Source organism: Perca flavescens, chromosome 3 (assembly GCF_004354835.1).
Source record: "Perca flavescens isolate YP-PL-M2 chromosome 3, PFLA_1.0, whole genome shotgun sequence".
Lineage (NCBI taxonomy): Eukaryota > Metazoa > Chordata > Actinopteri > Perciformes > Percidae > Perca > Perca flavescens.
Genome location: NC_041333.1, coordinates 35164599 through 35187098, shown reverse-complemented (window position 1 = coordinate 35187098; position 22500 = coordinate 35164599). Strand labels below are relative to the sequence as shown.

Sequence of the window (22500 nt, the reverse complement as noted above, 5' to 3'; positions counted from 1 at the left end):
GTGTGTTCAGAGGACAGGCAGCTAGCAGATAGTGAGGAGATGTTTTTACAGTGTGTTCAGGGGACAGACAGCTAGCAGATAGTGAGGAGATGTTTTTTACAGTGTGTTCAGGGGACAGGCAGCTAGCAGATAGTGAGGAGATGTTTTTTACAGTGTGTTCAGGGGACAGGCAGCTAGCAGATAGTGAGGAGATGTTTTTTTACAGTGTGTTCAGGGGACAGGCAGCTAGCAGATAGTGAGGAGATGTTTTTTACAGTGTGTTCAGGGGACAGGCAGCTAGCAGATAGTGAGGAGATTTTTTTTACAGTGTGTTCAGGGGACAGGCAGCTAGCAGATAGTGAGGAGATGTTTTTACAGTGTGTTCAGGGGACAGGCAGCTAGCAGATAGTGAGATGTTTTTACAGTGTGTTCAGGGGACAGACAGCTAGCAGATAGTGAGGAGATGTTTTTTACAGTGTGTTCAGGGGACAGGCAGCTAGCAGATAGTGAGGAGATGTTTTTTACAGTGTGTTCAGGGGACAGGCAGCTAGCAGAAAGTGAGATGTTTTTTACAGTGTGTTCAGGGGACAGACAGCTAGCAGATAGTGAGATGTTTTTTACAGTGTGTTCAGGGGACAGACAGCTAGCAGATAGTGAGGAGATGTTTTTTACAGTGTGTTCAGGGGACAGGCAGCTAGCAGATAGTGGGGAGATGTTTTTTACAGTGTGTTCAGGGGACAGGCAGCTAGCAGATAGTGAGGAGATGTTTTTTACAGTGTGTTCAGGGGACAGGCAGCTAGCAGATAGTGGGGAGATGTTTTTTACAGTGTGTTCAGGGGACAGGCAGCTAGCAGATAGTGGGGAGATGTTTTTTACAGTGTGTTCAGGGGACAGGCAGCTAGCAGATAGTGAGGAGATGTTTTTACAGTGTGTTCAGGGGACAGGCAGCTAGCAGATAGTGAGGAGATGTTTTTTACAGTGTGTTCAGGGGACAGGCAGCTAGCAGATAGTGAGATGTTTTTTACAGTGTGTTCAGGGGACAGGCCATATTTCTGATATAAAAAATCGTAGAAAACAGGTCGCATTTGACCCGAGGACAACACAAGGGTTAAAGGTGCAGTAGGTAAGACTTATAAAACTAACTTTCTGTCATATCTGCTGAAAGTGAACCTATGTTCCAGTAGAACTACATGAGCACAGTAGGTAATTTAAATAAAAATCTGGCTCCTCTGGCTCCACCTACAGCCTGTATATAGTAGTGTGATTTGCAAAAATCCACAGCTCCCTTTTCAGATGCACCAATCAGGGCCAGGGGAGGTGTCTAACTGTTCAGATGCACCAATCAGGGCCAGGGGAGGTGTCTAACTGTTCAGATGCACCAATCAGGGCCAGGGGAGGTGTCTAACTGTTCAGATGCACCAATCAGGGCCAGGGGAGGTGTCTAACTGTTCAGATGCACCAATCAGGGCCAGGGGGAGGTGTGTAACTGTTCAGATGCACCAATCAGGGCCAGGGGAGGTGTCTAACTGTTCAGATGCACCAATCAGGGCCAGAGGAGGTATCTCACTGTTCAGATGCACCAATCAGGGCCAGGGGAGGTGTCTAACTGTTCAGATGCACCAATCAGGGCCAGAGGAGGTATCTCACTGTTCAGATGCACCAATCAGGGCCAGGGGAGGTGTCTAACTGTTCAGATGCACCAATCAGGGCCAGGGTGGGCTGTCTTAACTGCGTGTCAATCACTGCTCATGCACACGCATTCATTCTCCCTTGTGGGGGGAGGGGCTTAGGAGACCATTTTGGGCTTTAGCGGAAAGGGGGGAGGGACTAAGAAGTTGTCGATGTTACAATTCTTTGGCTAAGTCCTGGATCTTCACAATCCTACCCACGGCACCTTTAAATGGCGTGTATTTCTCCAACAAAGGTACATACGAGTCTTAATTGCACAGGTCTAACATGCAGTGTTGCGTGTCCTGTGAATGATTTGGTCTATAAATAGTATTGGTCATCCCATGTCCGTTTCCTGCTGTAGTTCAGCGAGTCTCCGAGTGCTAATTTTAGTCTCATTTACACCACACTTCCTATTTTTGGCATGCTGTTTCATCACTTATTCTCTCACAGAGGAAGGTGTGGATTTATTTTAGGCTCGAGTCAGCTTGGTGCTGATGTCAGCTAATCTTTTGCTGTATGTATAATATGTTCTTAACGAGTAGAAAACCTAGATATTTTTTAAGGCTTCCATATCACGATTAAAATAATGGTTCTTTAGTGCACAGAGTGCTGTAGTGTGGAAAGTAAAAGATGTTACGTAACGTTATCACGCCTGCAGTGTCTCGCAGTTTTCAAATGATCCCGTTAAAAACAGCATAGTTTCTAGAAGTGTCTCTGTTTTTACATAATGGCCTGACTCTCAGTACAGAAGGATACTTTGCTCGTGTATTTCATGAGGCATAGGAGAGGGAGGAGTAGGTCCAAACGTTGTAAATCAACCGACTGGGAATCACCAGAGCTCCCACGATACGATGTTATCCCGATACATATGTCACAAAATGATATTATTATCATTTAGTACCACTCCTAAAGCCAATAGACTTTATTATTCTAGTACCAAAAAGTTAAAGTTACATCTTTGTTGGGAGTCACACATGCTCAGTAGCTAGGTAAGGACTACTAGCCAGTCAGAAGCAGAGTATGAGGGCGTGCCCTGACAGTACCTAGGTAAGGACTACTAGCCAGTCAGAAGCAGAGTATGAGGGCGTGCCCTGACAGTACCTAGGTAAGGACTACTAGCCAGTCAGAAGCAGAGTATGAGGGCGTGCCCTGACAGTACCTAGGTAAGGACTACTAGCCAGTCAGAAGCAGAGTATGAGGGCCCTGACAGTACCTAGGTAAGGACTACTAGCCAGTCAGAAGCAGAGTATGAGGGCCCTGACAGTACCTAGGTAAGGACTACTAGCCAGTCAGAAGCAGAGTACGAGGGTGTGCCCTGACAGTACCTAGGTAAGGACTACTAGCCAGTCAGAAGCAGAGTATGAGGGCCCTGACAGTACCTAGGTAAGGACTACTAGCCAGTCAGAAGCAGAGTATGAGGGCGTACCATGCTAGCAGCTAGGCGAGCATTGTAACGTGTGTTACAAAGTGAACTTTGGGCTTTTTCACTTTGTAAACCTATAACGTGCACAATAAAAAAATTTGATAACTCTGCAAACCCTTGGTGTTCTCTCAATGAGCTTCATGAGGTAGTCACCTGAAATGGTTTTACCTTCACAGGTGTGCTTTGTCAGGGTTAATTAGTGGAAGTATTTCCCTTATTAATAAAAAAGCAAAGGGTGGCTACTTTGAGGAATCTAAAATATAAGACATGTTTTCAGTTATTTCACATTTTTTTGTTAAGTACATAATTCCATATGTGTTCATTCATAGTTTTGATGCCTTCAGTGAGAATCTATAATGTAAATAGTCATGAAAATAAAAAGGAAACGCATTGAATGAGAAGGTGTGTCCAAACTTTTGGCCTGTACTGTATATATATACATACAGTATATATATATATATATATATATATATATATATATATATATATATATATATATATATATATATATATATATGTATATATATATATATATATATATATATATATATATATATATAATTGTATATATATGTATATAATTGAGGCTTGTCCCCCATATTGAGACGTGTTGTTGGGTATTTGTAATTTAAAACTGTATATTTTTTGAACCATGCCTGTCCAGATGTGCTCAGATCTCCCTCTGCTGGTAAGACCAGGATTCTGCCCGTCTGTCTGCCTGTCTGTCTGTCTGCCTCTCTGATTGACAGACCTGATATCCACTGTCCCCGCCCCCACTGTCCCATCCTCACGTCTAATTGGTCGTCCTCTCTCTTTCCATCGTCCGGTCTCCCGCGGTTACAGAGTGACTCTCGTTTGGTCCTCTAATCACTTTCCTCCTGTGGACTCTGATTACTCAACTGCTGCTGCCGCTCCTTCCTTCCTTCCTTCCTTCCTTCCTTCCTCCCTCCCTCCCTCCCTCCTTACTACCTTCCTTTCATTCTTTCTTCCTTCCTCCCTTCCTTCCTTCCTCACTCCCTCCCTCCCTCCCTCCCTCCCTCTCTTTCTTTCTTCTTTCCTTTCTTTCTTCTTTCCTTCCTTCCTTCCTCCCTCCCTCCCTCCCTCCCTCTCTTTCTTTCTTCTTTCCTTTCTTTCTTTCTTTCTTCCTTCCTTCCTTCCTTCCTTCCTTCCTTCCTCCCTTTTTCCTCCTTTACTTCCTTCCTTCCTTTCTTTCTTTGTTTCTTTCTTTTTTCTTCCTATTTATTCCTCTCCCTCTTTATTTCTTTCTCTCTTTTTCTTTCTTTCTCTCTTTCCTTCTCTCTATTTCTCCTCTTCCTCTCCCTCTATCTCTTTCTTTCTCTTTCTCTCTTTCTTTCTCTCTCTTTTTCTTTCTTTCTCTCTTTCTCGCTCGCTTTCTTTCTCTCTGTTTCTCCTCTCCCTCTTTTTCTTTCTCTCTCTTTTTTTTCTTTCGTTCTCATTCAGTCTTTCTCTCGTCCTTTAGTGGCTTTCTTCCTTCTTTCACTCCATTTTGTTTTTTTGGCCCTTCTGTGTCTTGATTCATTCCTTCCTTCCTTCCTCACTTCATTTCTTTCTTTCCTTCTTGATTTTTCTTTCTTTCAGTTCAGTCTTTGTGTCCCAGCTGTCTCATTTCTTTTTCTTGTTCATCACCTTTTTCCTTCCGTCTGTTTTTTTAAACTTTTTCATGAATTCTTTGCATTTCCATGTAGTTTCTGACCTGTCTTGGTTTTTCATCCCTTATTCCTCTCTCCTTCTTTTCTCTCAGATGTTCCTCCCCTTTTTCCCTGCTCTCTCTCTCTCTCTCTCTCTCTCTCTCTCTCTCTCTCTCTCTCTCTCCCTGTCAGCATGCTGCACTGACCTGAGTGTGATCGACATAGAGTTTGGATGGATAGAAAGTCCCCCGACTGTTGTATCCATTCAGATTCAGTGGTTCAGTGAGACGAACACATGGATCATAGGACCTGCTTTTATTTCTCTACATACATTCAATAATCACAGTTTGCCTCTTTTTTTCTGTCGTTCTTTAACTCAGGGACGATTGTGAGTGTGGGAGACCCCAAGAAGAAGTATACACGCTTTGAGAAGATTGGACAGGGGTAATGTTTTCGATTTGAATCCCATTTCCTGCATTTCTACATAACTTTATAGGGACTATGGTGATACAAAATCCAGGGAATAATTAAGTTGACCATAATGAAATTATGCCAGAAAGAAAAGTAGGCTACTAAACTATGTAAAAGAATGAAGATGTCTTACTTTCTTTATTGCTTAAAGGGTAACTACCGTTTGTTTTCAATGTGGACCCTATTTTCATATGTTTTTGTGTCTATGTGACTGATGGGATCAACAATGTAAGTTAATAGGGCAATTGTCCATCTTGTATTTACCAGATTAATTAAAAGATTAATACTCTAAGTGTCTGACATTATTATGGAAAGGATTCCTTCAGAGAAAGACCTTTAAAACCTCTTTGAGACCTTTCTGTTGAACCAGAAACAGCTCTGAAGTCTCTAGCTCTAAACCCACCAGACTCCATTTAAAAAATCACTACTTTTAGCGTGTAAAGAGCCAACATATTGTCACATGTAAATCGGTAAACTATGTGTTTATTTCAACCAAAACTAGAGTTGTGATGGTTGGAAAAGTAGACAAATGACCCCAAACAGCTTTTCATAGTTTTATTTTGTTTCTGTAGTCTTTGAATGAAGTGTGTTTTACGATGCTTAAATCACTCTTTATTTACATGGAGTCTGGTGGGTTTAGCAAACGCAATTTCCCAGATGTTTTTATGTTTAAAAAAAGGATCTTACTCTTTAACAGAAAGGTTGACCTCCTTAGAAATCCTTTCGATAACATTGTCAGACACTCAGAATATTAATCTGAGTCTGTCAGCGACAAAACTAGCACTTTTATGAAGGTAAATACAAGCTGCACAATTGCTCTATTAACTTAAATTGTACCTTGTTTCTCTGCTGCCGACTGCAGCGATCTCGCTTTATACTGGACCAATGTCAAAGATTGTTGTTCCCATCAGTCACTCAGACACAAAAACATAGAAAAATAGGGTCCAGTTTGAAAAAAACGGTAGTTACCCTTCAAAATAGGGGCCAATCACAAACACTTATATAGATAAAACAATATCAAACTCATTTGAAAGTGGGGGAGACACAAATAGGATTTTGAAAAGTGGGGTGGGAGACATGTCCCATCTGTCCCCATTGGAAATGACGCCCTAGCACTAGGGCTGCTCAATTATGGGAAAAAACATATTCACTTTTATTTCGGTCAATATTGAAATCAAGATAATTTAACACGATTATTCGTTGACTTCTGGAAAGATGTTGCAATTATTGAACTTAAAAAACAGTGGGAGAAGTAACTGTGAACTTTGCCTTAATATTTTTCCTATTTCAACTTTACTTTTTAAGAGAAAATAAGAGTTTACTTGCAAAACATAATGACCTAAATAATTTTTTTTCTCGATTAATCTGTTTTTGTGATCATAGGGAGCCGAAATTATGATCACGATTACATTTCTATTAATTAAATCAGTCGTTTTAGTCTCAGTCGACTAAGATTTCTTTAGCCGATTAGTTGTTTTTTTTGTGTTTTTTCAAGCTGAATTACTTTTTTCCCAAGAAATGTACGTAAGGCTGCAACTAACGAGTTTCTTTCATTGTGTATTGATCTGTTCCTGGAGGCCTGGGGAAAACCAAAGTGTAGGATCCAAAACTTGGTACATAGTGTAAACCTTAAGTCAACTTGTTTCTTGCTCTATCCACAAGCACAAAAGGGTTTATTAACCCACTTTCCTACATACACCATATACCAATATATCCTTAGGGTGTTATGTATATTAGTGATGGTCCGATACTGATTCCGATACCTGAACTTGAGTATCAGCAGATACTGAGTACCAATCCGATACCAGTGTTTCATATATTTTATTATGTTTTAACAGCTGTATACTACTATCTCTGTATGGATGTGATATGATGTATAACAGCTGTTTACTACTATCTCTGTATGGATGTGATATGATGTATAACAACTGTATACTACTCTCTCTGTATGGATGTGATATGATTTCTATCTCTGTTGTCTGTCTGGCTCAGGTTAAACTCTTGAATGCCCCAGAACTTCTTTTATTCTCAAGTTTGACAGTCCGTTATAACGGAAAAAGAACGGAAATAAACTACTTTAACGTAGATTTTCTTCAGGGCTTTATTACGTGGTATCAGATCGGTGCATAAACTCCAGTACTTCCCGATACCGGTACCAGCGTTTTAGGCAGTATCGGAGGCGATACAAATACTGGTATCGGTATCGGAACATCTCTAATGTTTGATAATGTTGATCGTTATTATTACCATATCTGTGTCTGAAACGTTGGAAAAGCGAGAGCAGATGACGAATGACTAACATTTAAAAAGCTTAAAAACTAAACTTGGGCTGTGGACCAACTACAATCATTAGATCTGAGAACTTTCTTATCGATAGTTTTGATGCTCACATTGATTTAAGGGCTTACATGGTCCAATAATCTGTCCATTATTTCCTTGATCAATCGATTGATAGGTCATTTTTTTGATTAAATGTCAGAAATGTCAGTGTGAAATGTGGACCAGTGCATCCCAAAGCCCAACATGATGTCCTCAAATTCTGTCTTTTTTTTTTTTTTTTCCACATCCACAACTCAAAAGAAATAATATCCTACAATTCTGCTAAAACCAGAGTTTGCATCTGATAACACGGTAGAAGTCTTTTGGATCAAGTTCAAAGTCAAAAAGCAAGTTTTTCTAGGCCTTAAATACATGAATAAATAGGTTTACGATGCCGTGATGTGTAACTGCTATCTGTTTTCAGGGCGTCTGGGACAGTGTACACAGCTATTGACATCGCTACAGGACAGGAGGTCAGTTTCATTTCTCTTCCTCCATATCAGTTTAGTCTCCTTCCTACATCCCTCTGTTCTCCCTCCTCCTTCAGTGTACAGCCATGCTCGTTGGTTACAAAGGGAATACAGGAGCATGTTAATTAACAAGATTAAAACTTCAGCACAGGCTGTACTTACTGACTTCCATGATCTGTCATTTTGTTGCAATCCATCTAATAATTATTAAGATATTTCAGTTTGTACAGAAACGGTGGACATGCTGCTAAAATGGCTAAAAATCTCACAGAATGATCCGGTTGTTGAAAAGACAGTTTCTGTTTTCAATCCTTAACACCAGTCTGTTTTTTTTTTTATATATTTGGGGACTGACTGGATACAGAAACGGAAGACACTACAGGCAAAAACTTTTGGACTTTGGGTATTTTGCTTCAGTTTAAGGGCCCTAACTTGCACCCGACGCAGGTGTCTTTGGTAGTTTAACACCGACCCAGTAGTTAGTTTCCCGTCCAGAGCCCACGTCGTTTAAACAGCGAATGCACCTGCACCCATCTGTGGTCCATGGGCGGGCTGGTCTCACAGGAAGGTGTGTTCAGGTGCATTCTGGGCGTGCTGGTCTCACAGGGAGGTGTGTTCAGGTGCATTCTGGGCGTGCTGGTCTCACAGGGAGGTGTGTTCAGGTGCATTCTGGGCGTGCTGGTCTTACAGGGAGGTGTGTTCAGGTGCATTCTGGGCGTGCTGGTCTTACAGGGAGGTGTGTTCAGGTGCATTCTGGGCATGCTGGTCTTACAGGGAGGTGTGTTCAGGTGCATTCTGGGCGTGCTGGTCTTACAGGGAGGTGTGTTCAGGTGCATTCTGGGCGTGCTGGTCTTACAGGGAGGTGTGTTCAGGTGCATTCTGGGCATGCTGGTCTTACAGGGGTGGTGTGTTCAGGTGCATTCTGGGCGTGCTGGTCTTACATGGAGGTGTGTTCAGGTGCATTCTGGGCGTGCTGGTCTTACAGGGAGGTGTGTTCAGGTGCATTCTGGGCATGCTGGTCTTACAGGGAGGTGTGTTCAGGTGCATTCTGGGCGTGCTGGTCTTACAGGGAGGTGTGTTCAGGTGCATTCTGGGTGTGCTGGTCTTACAGGGAGGTGTGTTCAGGTGCATTCTGGGCATGCTGGTCTTACAGGAAGGTGTGTTCAGGTGCATTCTGGGCATGCTGGTCTTACAGGGAGTTGTGTTCAGGTGCATTCTGGGCGTGCTGGTCTTACAGGGAGGTGTGTTCAGGTGCATTCTGGGCATGCTGGTCTTACAGGGAGGTGTGTTCAGGTGCATTCTGGGCATGCTGGTCTTACAGGGGGTGTGTTCAGGTGCATTCTGGGCTTCAAAGTAGCCACCCTTTGCTTTTTTATTAATAAGGGAATAAATTCCACTAATTAACCCTGACAAAGCACACCTGTGAAGGTAAAACCATTTCAGGTGACTACCTCATGAAGCTCATTGAGAGAACACCAAGGGTTTGCAGAGTTATCAAAAAAAGCAAAGGGTGGCTACTTTGAGGAATCTAAAATATAAGACATGTTTTCAGTTATTTCACACTTTTTTGTTAAGTACATAATTCCATATGTGTTCATTCATAGTTTTGATGCCTTCAGTGAGAATCTACAATGTAAATAGTCATGAAAATAAAAAGGAAACTCATTGAATGAGAAGGTGTGTCTAAACTTTTGGCCTGTACTGTATATTCATATGCGGGCCGGATCATAATCTGCAAAGGGCTGGATTTGGCCCGCGGGCCTGGAGTTTGACAACATGTGCTCTAAGGGGAGAGAGCAGCAGGTCCAGCTGGAGTTTGCACAGTGACAACATTGTGGAGGTAACTGGATTGAAGTCTGGCTTCAACAGCGGCGACTTCCAGGTTAATTTTTAAGGAGCTCAGCTCGCCTGTCGGGATAATCCTCCACAGTCTCCCCCTCCGAGGATTAGTCTGTGTGCTCACGTTTAATGTCTGTCCCGCTGCCTGTCAACCGTTTTACTGCCTTCGGATTTAGCTATTTCTGTCAGTTTTTTATTCCCCCTCAAGTTATCTTTTTCCTTTTAATAAACCGGTCTGTCTGTCTTTCTTTCTTTTTTGTTATTTTCACGATTAATCAATTAATCCTTTGGTTTATAAAATGTCAGAAAATAGGGAGAAATGTCCATCCCAGTTTTATAAAGTCCAAGGTGATGTCTTAATGTCATGTTTTTGTCCAAAACCCAAATATGTTCATTTCACAATGATATAATACAAAAAAAGGGCACACAAATCTCCATATTTGAGAGGCTGAAAACAGCATCTTCTGTTGTTTTTACGCCCATTACTCAAACAATGAATTAATTACCATAAATACCGTATTTTCCCGACTGTAAGTCGCTCCGGAGTATAAGTCGCATCAGTCAAAAAATTCGTCATGAAGAGGAAAAAAACATATATAAGTCGCACTTGACTATAAGTCGCATTTATTTAGAAAATGTACAAAATCAGCCTTTTTCATCTGTCAACTACACAACAGCACACATAATAACAGGCTGAATACGGTAGGTGTCCCGTATGTTAACGTAACACATTAACAGTTATTGAACTATATAATAGCACACAGAACAACTACCAAGACGTGGAGACGTAACCGTTGACCAGCCCCTTCCGGCAGCACGTTATTCAACCGTCTAGCTTTCAGCCCGCGATTAGCCGATTAGCTTTCTTTGTTTTCTTCATTGCAGTAAGAGTCACCTTTTCTCCAGTCTCCCTCACAAGTTTCTCCCTCATTTCAAACTTTCTTTCTGCTCCTCGATTACCGTTTTCGGGGCTGCATATTTTACTACCTGCAGTTTGTCTCTTTTCTTTCTCAGTTGTCTTTAGGAGCAGCATATAGTTGTCACAAGCCTAGAGCGCCTTCTCGCAGCTGATATTTTCAGTATGAATTAATTAACATTTAAAAATCATTTTTAAATATATATATTTTGATCTATAAGTTGCACCTGAGTATAAGTCGCAGGACCAGCCAAAGTAGGAAAAAAAGTGCGACTTATAGTCCGGAAAATACGGTAGTTATTTTTCTGTCTATCGACTAATCACAATTGACTAATTGGTGCAGCTCTACCCCACTTCCTACTACCTCTTTTTTGCTGCTGGTTTCTTTTCAAATCTGTGTTGATTTATTTGCGTGAATGTGAGAAAGTGGGAAGTCGAACATTTCTCGTTTTTTTTCCCTCAGGTTGCCATTAAACAGATGAACCTGCAGCAGCAGCCGAAAAAGGAACTGATCATCAATGAGATTCTGGTGATGAGGGAAAATAAGAACCCAAATATAGTCAACTACCTGGACAGGTTAGAGACACACACACCCACACACACGCACACACACACACACACACACACACACACACACACACACACACCAGTGCAAATTCACACACCACAATACCATCTCTGACCACTAGGGTACACACAAAGTTGTGAAAATCAACTCCATGGGGACCATTTTGATTTGATTTGAAAATGGCACCAGGCATATCAACAGACTGTTTTCTATCCACCAGGATAGATAGACAAACACACACACACACATACACATAATGACATGGATTGAAGACATTGATGATAGATCCTGTAACAGCACTTCCAAACCAAACAATCAAACTCTGGCATGCTTGAACACACGGGGGTCTCTGTAGAGTTGGTTCACTGCATGTAAGAATGCGATCCGACCAAAATACGGGAAGAGAACCAGAAAACGGTGCATTTACTAGCCTGCAATTTCAACCTTGCACCCAGCATACAAACCTGTATTAGGGCTGGGAAAAAAATCGGTTTGATTTAAAAATCGAGTTGGTAGGTCAAATCGATTCATATTTTCAAAAAATCGATTTTTTTAATCCAAATACAGTATAAATAATTTGGATGTTTAACAATCTTTGTTGCACACTGCACAGTGACTTTTTACTCAGAGAAATGGTTTGCCTTTGCAATTTTGTTTATGTTGATGCACTTTAATTAAATACAATAAATATATATTTTTAAAATATATTTACAGTTCGCAGTTATTTTGTTTTAAATGGAAGAGGGGGGGGGAAATCGAATTGTAAATCAAGTTTTTTATAAAAAAAATCGCAGATTTTTTTAGGGAAACAAATCGCCCAGCTCTAACCTGTATATCATATAAGAGATGAAAACTCTCAGATCTGTAATCTTATCATGACTCTCTTATCATCTCTCTCTCTTCTTCTCTCGCTGTCTGTCGGCTGCTCACTTTGCTTGCTAAACACTAAAGCAAAACCAGAAAAAAAAATAACCACGGCATTACTCAGATATTCTGTCCAATAGACCAGCGACTGTTTCCACCTTGTGACATTTGTTAAAGGTGCAGTAGGTAAGCCTTATAAAACTAACTTTGCTGAAACTGACCCTATGTTCCAGTAAAACTACATGAAGCAGGTCATTAAAAACCACAGCCTGGTGTAGGGGTGTCTAACTGTTCAGATGCACCAATCAGGGCAAGAGTGGGGGTGTCTAACTTCTCAGATGCACCAATCAGGGCAAGAGTGGGGGTGTCTAACTTCTCAGATGCACCAATCAGGGCAAGAGTGGGGGTGTCTAACTTCTCAGATGCACCAATCAGGGCAAGAGTGGGGGTGTCTAACTGCGTGTCAATCACTGCTCATGCACATTAGAGTGCTGATCGAGCCCGACCCAAGCCCGACACAGATAAAATCTCTTTTTTTTTTTCTCTAATGACACATGTAACCACCCTGATGTGGAATAGATCATGTCTGTAGATGTATGTAACAGTATGTTCATACTGTTTTTATGCTGTGAAGATATGTTAATACCGTTATACCGCTGCTACATGTTCTATTTATTCTTTTTAAACAACATTAGGATTCACATTATATTTATTAGGACTTACATTTTATATATATATATATATATATATATATATATATATATATACAATATTTATCGTGAGCAGCGTGATTTTTTGTTTTGTAGGATAAAAGCAGAGATTGATTTGGTAAATATGGATGATGCTCAAAGATTGAGATGGCTGTTCACATATGAAACATATACAGTAAATTGGCTAATTATTTAGATAAAGCCTGGGAGAAGAGGAAAAAAGCTCTTTATCGAGTGTAGATGAGAACTAGTTTTTTGTGTGTGGTATGTGTGTACGTGTGTATACATGAATGTGTGTGTATGTCTATATATTTGTATTCATGTTTTTGTTCGAAGGATTTGTATATGCAACGGGAAGATGTTTGTTGAATAAGTGAATTTGTGGTGTCTTGTAATCCCATGTGGGATGGGCCAAGATGTTTGGCATGACACAGAAATAAAATATAACAAACTAACTATATATATATATATATATATATATATATATATATATATATATATATATATATTTTTTTTTTTTTTTTTTTTTTTTTTTTTTCTTTCTTAAACTTAATGAACTGATGCACTGACTGGAGAGCACTTTAAATGGCGTTGTACTTGTGACAATGACAATGAAGACTTTTCTTATTCTAATTTTAATTATAATGTAGGCCTACGTTTGTTTGTGTGGAAAGCTTTTATTCAGCAACTGTAGGAAGGCACATGAGGCAACAGGCGGACGTTAATAAGCTGTTTAATTTAAAATGTTCAATGTGTTAACTTTTCCAAATGAATGAACTTGGCTTTCAGTCTGGGGTTTATTTCGGACACCGCATACACTGTGTACAAAACTTATTTCCGATGTGACCGAGCCCGAACCGGAACATCATTTCTAAATATCTGTCCAAACTGTCCGGTATCCGCACTGTAATGCACACGCATTCATTCTCCCTTGTGGGGGGAGGGGCTTAGGAGACCGTTTTGGGTTTTAGTAGAAAGGGGGGGAGGGACTGAGAAGTTGTCGATGTTCACATTTTTTTGTCTAAGTCCTGGATCTTCGCAGTCCTACCTACGGCACCTTTAACAAGGGTGCGTTTGACAGAGTAGTGAGTGTAGTGTGAGCGCTGACCGAACCAAATGAAAAATGCAACAATGCTGTTGAAACTTCACCTAGAATCGCACACAGTCTACCTAAATGTGTGAAAAAGCGCCCTGAATCCTGCTTTTTCTGACAATAAAATATATTGAATGCAGTAAATATGTGAAAGAAGTTTAAAAACACACAATCTGCTGTAAAATAACTCCAATGTGAAGTTGTCAAACGTTCCTTGGAAACCTGGAAAACACCTTTTTGTGACGTTCCAGAGCTTTGAAATCTGACCAATGATGAGAGGCTTTTTAGTTCACTGTTGATGTTGCCATGCCAACACACCAGACATGTCAAAGGGGTGATGGGGGGGATGTCTGGTTACCGTAGTTACCTGTTTGTCTTGAGAGATATTTAGAGTCACATGCAAGACTGGTGATGCTGCTGTCATCCCTGTGGAAACCACATTTTAACAGCTACTGATTTAGTGTGTGTGTGTGTGTGTGTGTGTGTGTGTGTGTGTGTGTGTGTGTTTCCAGGACTGACAAAAGAATGCTATTGTCTGTTTTTATATTCCTAAATGCTGTTAAATGTGTGTCCAACTATCATCAGTTACTTTTTAATCAATTTAATTGATTTCAAATTAATTTCATTAGTCCAGCATTAAGTAGCCAGTTGGTACATGATGCTTCATGAAACACTAAAACTGACCAATCACAGCTAGCAAAGTGTGACACATCTAATACTACTAGTACTTATAATAAACATTGGTTACACTTCACTTGAAGGTATCTACATAAGAGTGACACGAGACTGTCTTGACACATGAACCCTAACTCTAACTCTAACCATAACTTGTCCTACCCAATACCTTGATTTTTTTTTATTTTAATAAATATTTTGAAGATGCCTTGTTTGTCCTTTTATAACTTTTATTCGGTCATATTTAAATTTTAAGAATTTGATTGGATTTTTTGTCTGTCACTAATATATAATTTATATTTATTATTATTATTATTATTATTATTATTATTATTATTATTATTTATTATTATTTTAATTTTATAGTTACGAATTGAATTACTTGCCTCAAGATTTTAGCATAATTATACACATGCCATTGGTTTTATGCATTTTTTACTAACAGTTTGGTTTAATTTATATGATGTATTTTAAATGATTTATGTTATTTATTGTGTGGCACTTTTTTACTTCTTAAAGCACTTTTAACATAGCACTTATTATTAACCCTGAATGGTATGTGTATGGATATTTTTAACCTCAAGAGCAAGTAACACAGACAGTATTTAATGTTTTAATTTTTTAATTCAAATAACATTGTTTTAAGATTATAATAGAGTTTATATTTTATATTGGGACACCAGGCTTTTTTTAAATTTTATTTATCACACGACTGTGTGTATATATGTATGTAGGCATGTGGGTGTTTTTTTATTTTTTTATTTTTTATTTATTTTAATTTAAAAAAGAATTTACCTCGATAATTCTCTGGGAGAGACACCGGAGTTGTTGTGGAGTTGACCTTTTATTCAAAGTTTTAAATTCCCGCTGTCCTTCCTTTCCAGTGGTTCTTTTAACCTCCTTTTAATATCTGAACCCCCCCCCTTTTTTTTAAACAGCCCCGTCATTTTTATTTAACCGAACCTGGTTTTTTAAGGAGTTCTTTAAAGTGTTTTTATTCACACCAGTGGTCCCCTTGTGCCCGTGCCCCTCTGCCCCGCTGCCTCGTGCCCCGCTGTTGCGTTTTAACCCAAATCTAACCCTAACTTGTCCTGACAATAACCGAATGACTCTCCCTAAAAGAAGCGTTATGTCATAAACGTTTACGACTTACGATAATGTTTATGACACGTTCATGACAGTGTCGTGTCACTCTTATGTAGATACCTTCAAGTGAAGTGTAACCAAACTTTGTTTAGAAAGTGCTTTAAAGCATAAAGCCAAGAAAAGGCAAAACCTGAACCTCCAAAACCAGAATACAATAGACACGACTTAAACCACAGAGGTTACGAATGACTAGAGCGTGATTTATACTTCTGCGTAAAATCTACGCCATGGTTACGTAGACCCTGCGCCGTAGTCTGACGTGCACCTCTCTAATAGAGCGCTGTGGAGATGGGGTCTGGCAATGCAAGACTACAAACAACTAGATGAAATAAAAGGAAGCCAAATAATCTAAAATCAGGGAGAATTTGCAAGTGATGTAAAGAAGAAGCAGACTCAGCTCAGTGAACTCTTAACTGTAGAAGTGAAAAATAACAAAAATATTTTAAGTGCAAATCTACAAAAAAAGACAAGATTTTAAAGCGCCCATATTATGCTCATTTTCAGGTTCATAACTCTATTTTAAGGTTGTACCAGAATAGGTTTACATGGTTTAATTTTCAAAAAACACCATCTTTTTGTTGTACTGCACATTGCTGCAGCTCCTCTTTTCACCCTGTGTGATGAGCGCTCTGTTTTAGCTACAGAGTGAGGCATCTTTTCTTCTTCTTCTTCTGTACTATATTTGATTGCACTCGCACATGCTCAGTAGCTCAGATGTAGATCATGTCAGCTAGCTCCATAGACAGTAAAAGAAAGGCTGTTTCTCCGACTTCAGTCAGTTCCAAGGCAGGATCAGCTGGGAGACTTCTTCTAAACCAGGGAGCACATGGGAGTAGTTCTTCTGGAGATGATGGTGGACTTGTGTGTGTTGTAGCAGTGCTTTGCCATTGAGAACAAGGTAGCATGCTAACGCTATCATGCTAACGCTAGCGTACGGGCACTTTAAGAAGATAGCCAAACTATTTACACGTTGTCTGACCCACCGCAGCAACATTTCCCTCCATTGAAAAATGGTTTCTTATTTTTAAAAAGCTGAATATAGCGTGTCCCCTCTAGGTCTGAAGCAGATTTCAAGTCCTGTCGTTTATATACTGTAAACACTGGCGTGTCTTGGCGTTTCCCGTAGTTACCTGGTGGGTGACGAGCTGTGGGTGGTGATGGAGTACTTGGCCGGAGGCTCGCTGACCGACGTGGTCACAGAAACCTGCATGGACGAAGCCCAGATCGCTGCCGTGTGCAGAGAGGTGAGACACGCGAGGCCCAGCTCTGCTCGGAAGTTAAAAAGAAAGAAAACTGCACATACTTTGACATGACTGTCTGTCTGTCTCTCTGTCTTTCTCTCTTGCTGTCTGTCTGTCTGTTTGTCTGTCTGTCTGTCTCTCTCACTGTCTCCCTCTCTGTCTGTCTGTCTCTGTCCGTCTCTCTCTGTCTGTGTTTCTCTTGCTGTCTGTCTGTCTGTCTCTCTCTCTGTCTCTCTCTCAGTCTGTCTGTCTCTCTGTCTCTGTCTGTCTATCTGTCTGTTTGTCTGTCTATCTCGCTGTCTCTCTCGCCGTCTGTCTGTCTCTGTCTGTCTCTCTCGCTGTCTGTCTGTGTGTCTATCGGTCTCTCTCTGTTAACTGTCTGTCAGTCTACCTGTCTGTCTCTGTTCTGTCTGTCTCTCTCTTTCGCTTTCTGTCTGTCTGTCTACCTGTCTGTTTCTCTGTTAAATGTCTGTCTGTCTGTCTCTCTCGCTCTCTGTCTTTCTGTCTGTCTGTCTCTCTGTTAACTGTCTGTCTCTCTGTTAACTGTCTGTCTGTCTACCTGTCTGTCTCTGTTCTGTCTGTCTCTCTCTTTCGCTTTCTGTCTGTCTGTCTACCTGTCTGTTTCTCTGTTAAATGTCTGTCTGTCTCTCTCGCTCTCTGTCTTTCTGTCTGTCTCTCTATTAACTGTCTGTCTGTCTACCTGTCTGTCTCTGTTCTGTCTGTCTCTCTCTTTCGCTTTCTGTCTGTCTGTCTACCTGTCTGTTTCTCTGTTAAATGTCTGTCTGTCTGTCTCTCTCGCTCTCTGTCTGTCTGTCTGTCTGTCTCTCTGTCTTCCTGTCTCTCTGTTAACTGTCTGTCTGTCTACCTGTCTGTCTCTGTTCTGTCTGTCTCTCTCTTTCGCGCTCTGTCTGTCTACCTGCCTGTCTCTCTGTTAAATGTCTGTATGTCTCTCTCTCTCGCTCTCTGTCTGTCTGTCTCTCTGTCTTCCTGTCTCTCTGGTAACTGTCTGTCTGTCTGTTTCTCTGTTAAATGTCTGTCTGTCTGTCTGTCTCTCTCGCTTTCTGTCTCTCTGTTAACTGTCTGTCTGTCTACCTGTCTGTCTCTGTTCTGTCTGTCTCTCTCTTTCGCGCTCTGTCTGTCTACCTGCCTGTCTCTCTGTTAAATGTCTGTATGTCTCTCTCTCTCGCTCTCTGTCTGTCTGTCTCTCTGTCTTCCTGTCTCTCTGGTAACTGTCTGTCTGTCTGTTTCTCTGTTAAATGTCTGTCTGTCTGTCTGTCTCTCTCGCTCTCTGTCTTTCTGTCTCTCTGTCTTCCTGTCTCTCTGTTAACTGTCTGTCTGTCTACCTGTCTGTCTCTGTTCTGTCTGTCTCTCTCTTTTGCGCTCTGTCTGTCTGTCTACCTGTCTGTCTCTCTGTTAAATGTCTGTATGTCTCTCTCTCTCTCGCTCTCTGTCTTTCTGTCTGTCTCTCTGTCTTCCTGTCTCTCTGTTAACTGTCTGTCTGCCTGTCTGTCTCTCTGTTAAATGTCTGTATGTCTCTCTCTCTCGCTCTCTGTCTTTCTTTCTGTCTCTCTGTCTTCCTGTCTCTCTGTTAACTGTCTGTCTGCCTGTCTGTCTCCAGTGTCTCCAGGCGTTGGAGTTCCTCCACTCGAACCAGGTCATCCATCGAGACATTAAGAGCGACAACATCCTGCTGGGCATGGACGGCTCCGTCAAACTCAGTCAGTCCACACAGTAGCTCACATCACCTCATATATTAATATATATAACCTGAATCACGTCATATATTAATATATATAACCTGAATCACCTCATATATTAATATATATAACCTGAATCACCTCATATATTAATATATATAACCTGAATCACGTCATATATTAATATATATAACCTGAATCACGTCATATATTAATATATATAACCTGAATCACCTCATATATTAATATATATAATCTGAATCACGTCATATATTAATATATATAATCTGAATCACCTCATATATTAATATATATAATCTGAATCACGTCATATATTAATATATATAACCTGAATCACCTCATATATTAATATATATAACCTGAATCACCTCATATATTAATATATATAACCTGAATCACGTCATATATTAATATATATAACCTGAATCACCTCATATATTAATATATATAACCTGAATCACGTCATATATTTAATATATATAATCTGAATCACCTCATATATTAATATATATAATCTGAATCACGTCATATATTAATATATATAATCTGAATCACCTCATATATTAATATATATAATCTGAATCACCTCATATATTAATATATATAATCTGAATCACGTCATATATTAATATATATAATCTGAATCACGTCATATATTAATATATATAATCTGAATCACATCATATATTAATATATATAATCTGAATCACCTCATATATTAATATATATATAATCTGAATCACGTCATATATTTAATATATATAATCTGAATCACGTCATATATTAATATATATAATCTGAATCACGTCATATATTAATATATATAATCTGAATCACGTCATATATTTATATATATATATAATCTGAATCATTTATATATTTATATATATATAATCTGAATCACGTCATATATTTAATATATATAATCTGAATCACGTCATATATTTAATATATATAATCTGAATCACGTCATATATTAATATATATAATCTGAATCACGTCATATTTTTATATATATATAATCTGAATCACGTCATATTTTTATATATATATAATCTGAATCACGCCATATATTTTATATATATATAATCTGAATCACGTCATATTTAATATATATAATCTGAATCACGTCATATATTTTATATATATAAATCTGAATCACGTCATATATTAATATATATAATCTGAATCACGTCATATATTAATATATATAATCTGAATCACGTCATATATTAATATATATAATCTGAATCACGTCCTATATTTAATATATATAATCTGAATCACGTCATATATTAATATATATAATCTGAATCACCTCATATATTAATATATATAATCTGAATCACCTCATATATTAATATATATAATCTGAATCACCTCATATATTAATATATATAATCTGAATCACCTCATATATTAATATATATAATCTGAATCACCTCATATATTAATATATATAATCTGAATCACGTCATATATTAATATATATAATCTGAATCACGTCATATATTAATATATATAATCTGAATCACCTCATATATTAATATATATAATCTGAATCACCTCATATATTAATATATATAATCTGAATCACCTCATATATTAATATATATAATCTGAATCACCTCATATATTATATATATATATATAATCTGAATCACCTATATATTAATATATATATCTGAATCACCTCATATATTAATATATATAATCTGAATCACCTCATATATTAATATATATAATCTGAATCACCTCATATATTAATATATATAATCTGAATCACCTCATATATTAATATATATAATCTGAATCACCTCATATTAATATATATAATAATATATATAATATATAATCTGAATCACCTCATATATTTAATATATATAATCTGAATCACGTCATATATTAATATATATAATCTGAATCACGTCATATATTAATATATATAATCTGAATCACCTCATATATTAATATATATAATCTGAATCACGTCATATATTAATATATATAATCTGAATCACGTCATATATTTATATATATATAATCTGAATCACGTCATATATTTATATATATATAATCTGAATCACGTCAGATATTTATATATATAATCTGAATCACCTCATATATTTAATATATATAATCTGAATCACCTCATGTATTAATATATATAATCTGAATCACCTCATATATTAATATATATAATCTGAATCACCTCATATATTAATATATATAATCTGAATCACCTCATATATTAATATATATAATCTGAATCACATCATATATTAATATATATCATCTGAATCACGTCATATATTAATATATATAATCTGAATCACGTCATATATTTATATATATATAATCTGAATCACGTCATATATTTATATATATATAATCTGAATCACGTCAGATATTTATATATATAATCTGAATCACCTCATATATTTAATATATATAATCTGAATCACCTCATGTATTAATATATATAATCTGAATCACCTTATATATTAATATATATAATCTGAATCACCTCATATATTAATATATATAATCTGAATCACGTCATATATTAATATATATAATCTGAATCACGTCATATATTTATATATATATATATAATCTGAATCATTTATATATTTATATATATATAATCTGAATCACGTCATATATTAATATATATAATCTAAATCACGTCATATATTTAATATATATAATCTGAATCACGTCATATATTAATATATATAATCTGAATCACGTCATATTTTTATATATATATAATCTGAATCACGTCATATTTTTATATATATATATAATCTGAATCACGTCATATATTAATATATATAATCTGAATCACGTCATATTTTTATATATATATAATCTGAATCACGTCATATATTTATATATATATAATCTGAATCACGTCATATATTAATATATATAATCTGAATCACGTCATATATTAATATATATAATCTGAATCACGTCATATATTAATATATATAATCTGAATCACGTCAGATATTAATTTATATAATCTGAATCACGTCATATATTAATATATATAATCTGAATCACCTCATATATTAATATATATAATCTGAATCACCTCATATATTAATATATATAATCTGAATCACCTCATATATTAATATATATAATCTGAATCACCTCATATATTAATATATATAATCTGAATCACGTCATATATTTAATATATATAATCTGAATCACGTCATATATTTAATATATATAATCTGAATCACGTCATATATTAATATATATAATCTGAATCATGTCATATATTAATATATATAATCTGAATCACGTCATATATTTAATATATATAATCTGAATCACGTCATATATTAATATATATAATCTGAATCACGTCATATATTAATATATATAATCTGAATCACGTCATATATTTAATATATATAATCTGAATCACATCATATATTTAATATATATAATCTGTATCACGTCATATATTTAATATATATAATCTGAATCACGTCATATATTAATATATATAATCTGAATCACGTCTGTATTATCGGTGGTATACTGCTGACATCACGTCATATATTTAATATATATAATCTGAATCACGTCATATATTAATATATATAATCTGAATCACATCTGTGTTATCGGTGGTATACTGCTGACATCACGTCATATATTTAATATATATAATCTGAATCACGTCTGTATTATCGGTGGTATACTGCTGACATCATGTCATATA

The 22500-nt window shown here is 37.4% G+C and overlaps 1 protein-coding gene across 1 annotated transcript in view; it reads left to right on the top strand.

Annotated features, from left to right (window-relative positions):
• The window catches only part of pak1 (p21 protein (Cdc42/Rac)-activated kinase 1), a 111392-nt gene that overhangs the window by 83589 nt on the left and 5303 nt on the right, over positions 1-22500 (top strand). Inside the window, 5 exon segments of the mRNA XM_028573532.1 lie at positions 5103-5166; positions 7937-7985; positions 11201-11313; positions 16920-17037; positions 18653-18752. Coding sequence (XP_028429333.1) covers positions 5103-5166; positions 7937-7985; positions 11201-11313; positions 16920-17037; positions 18653-18752 — 444 coding nt within the window.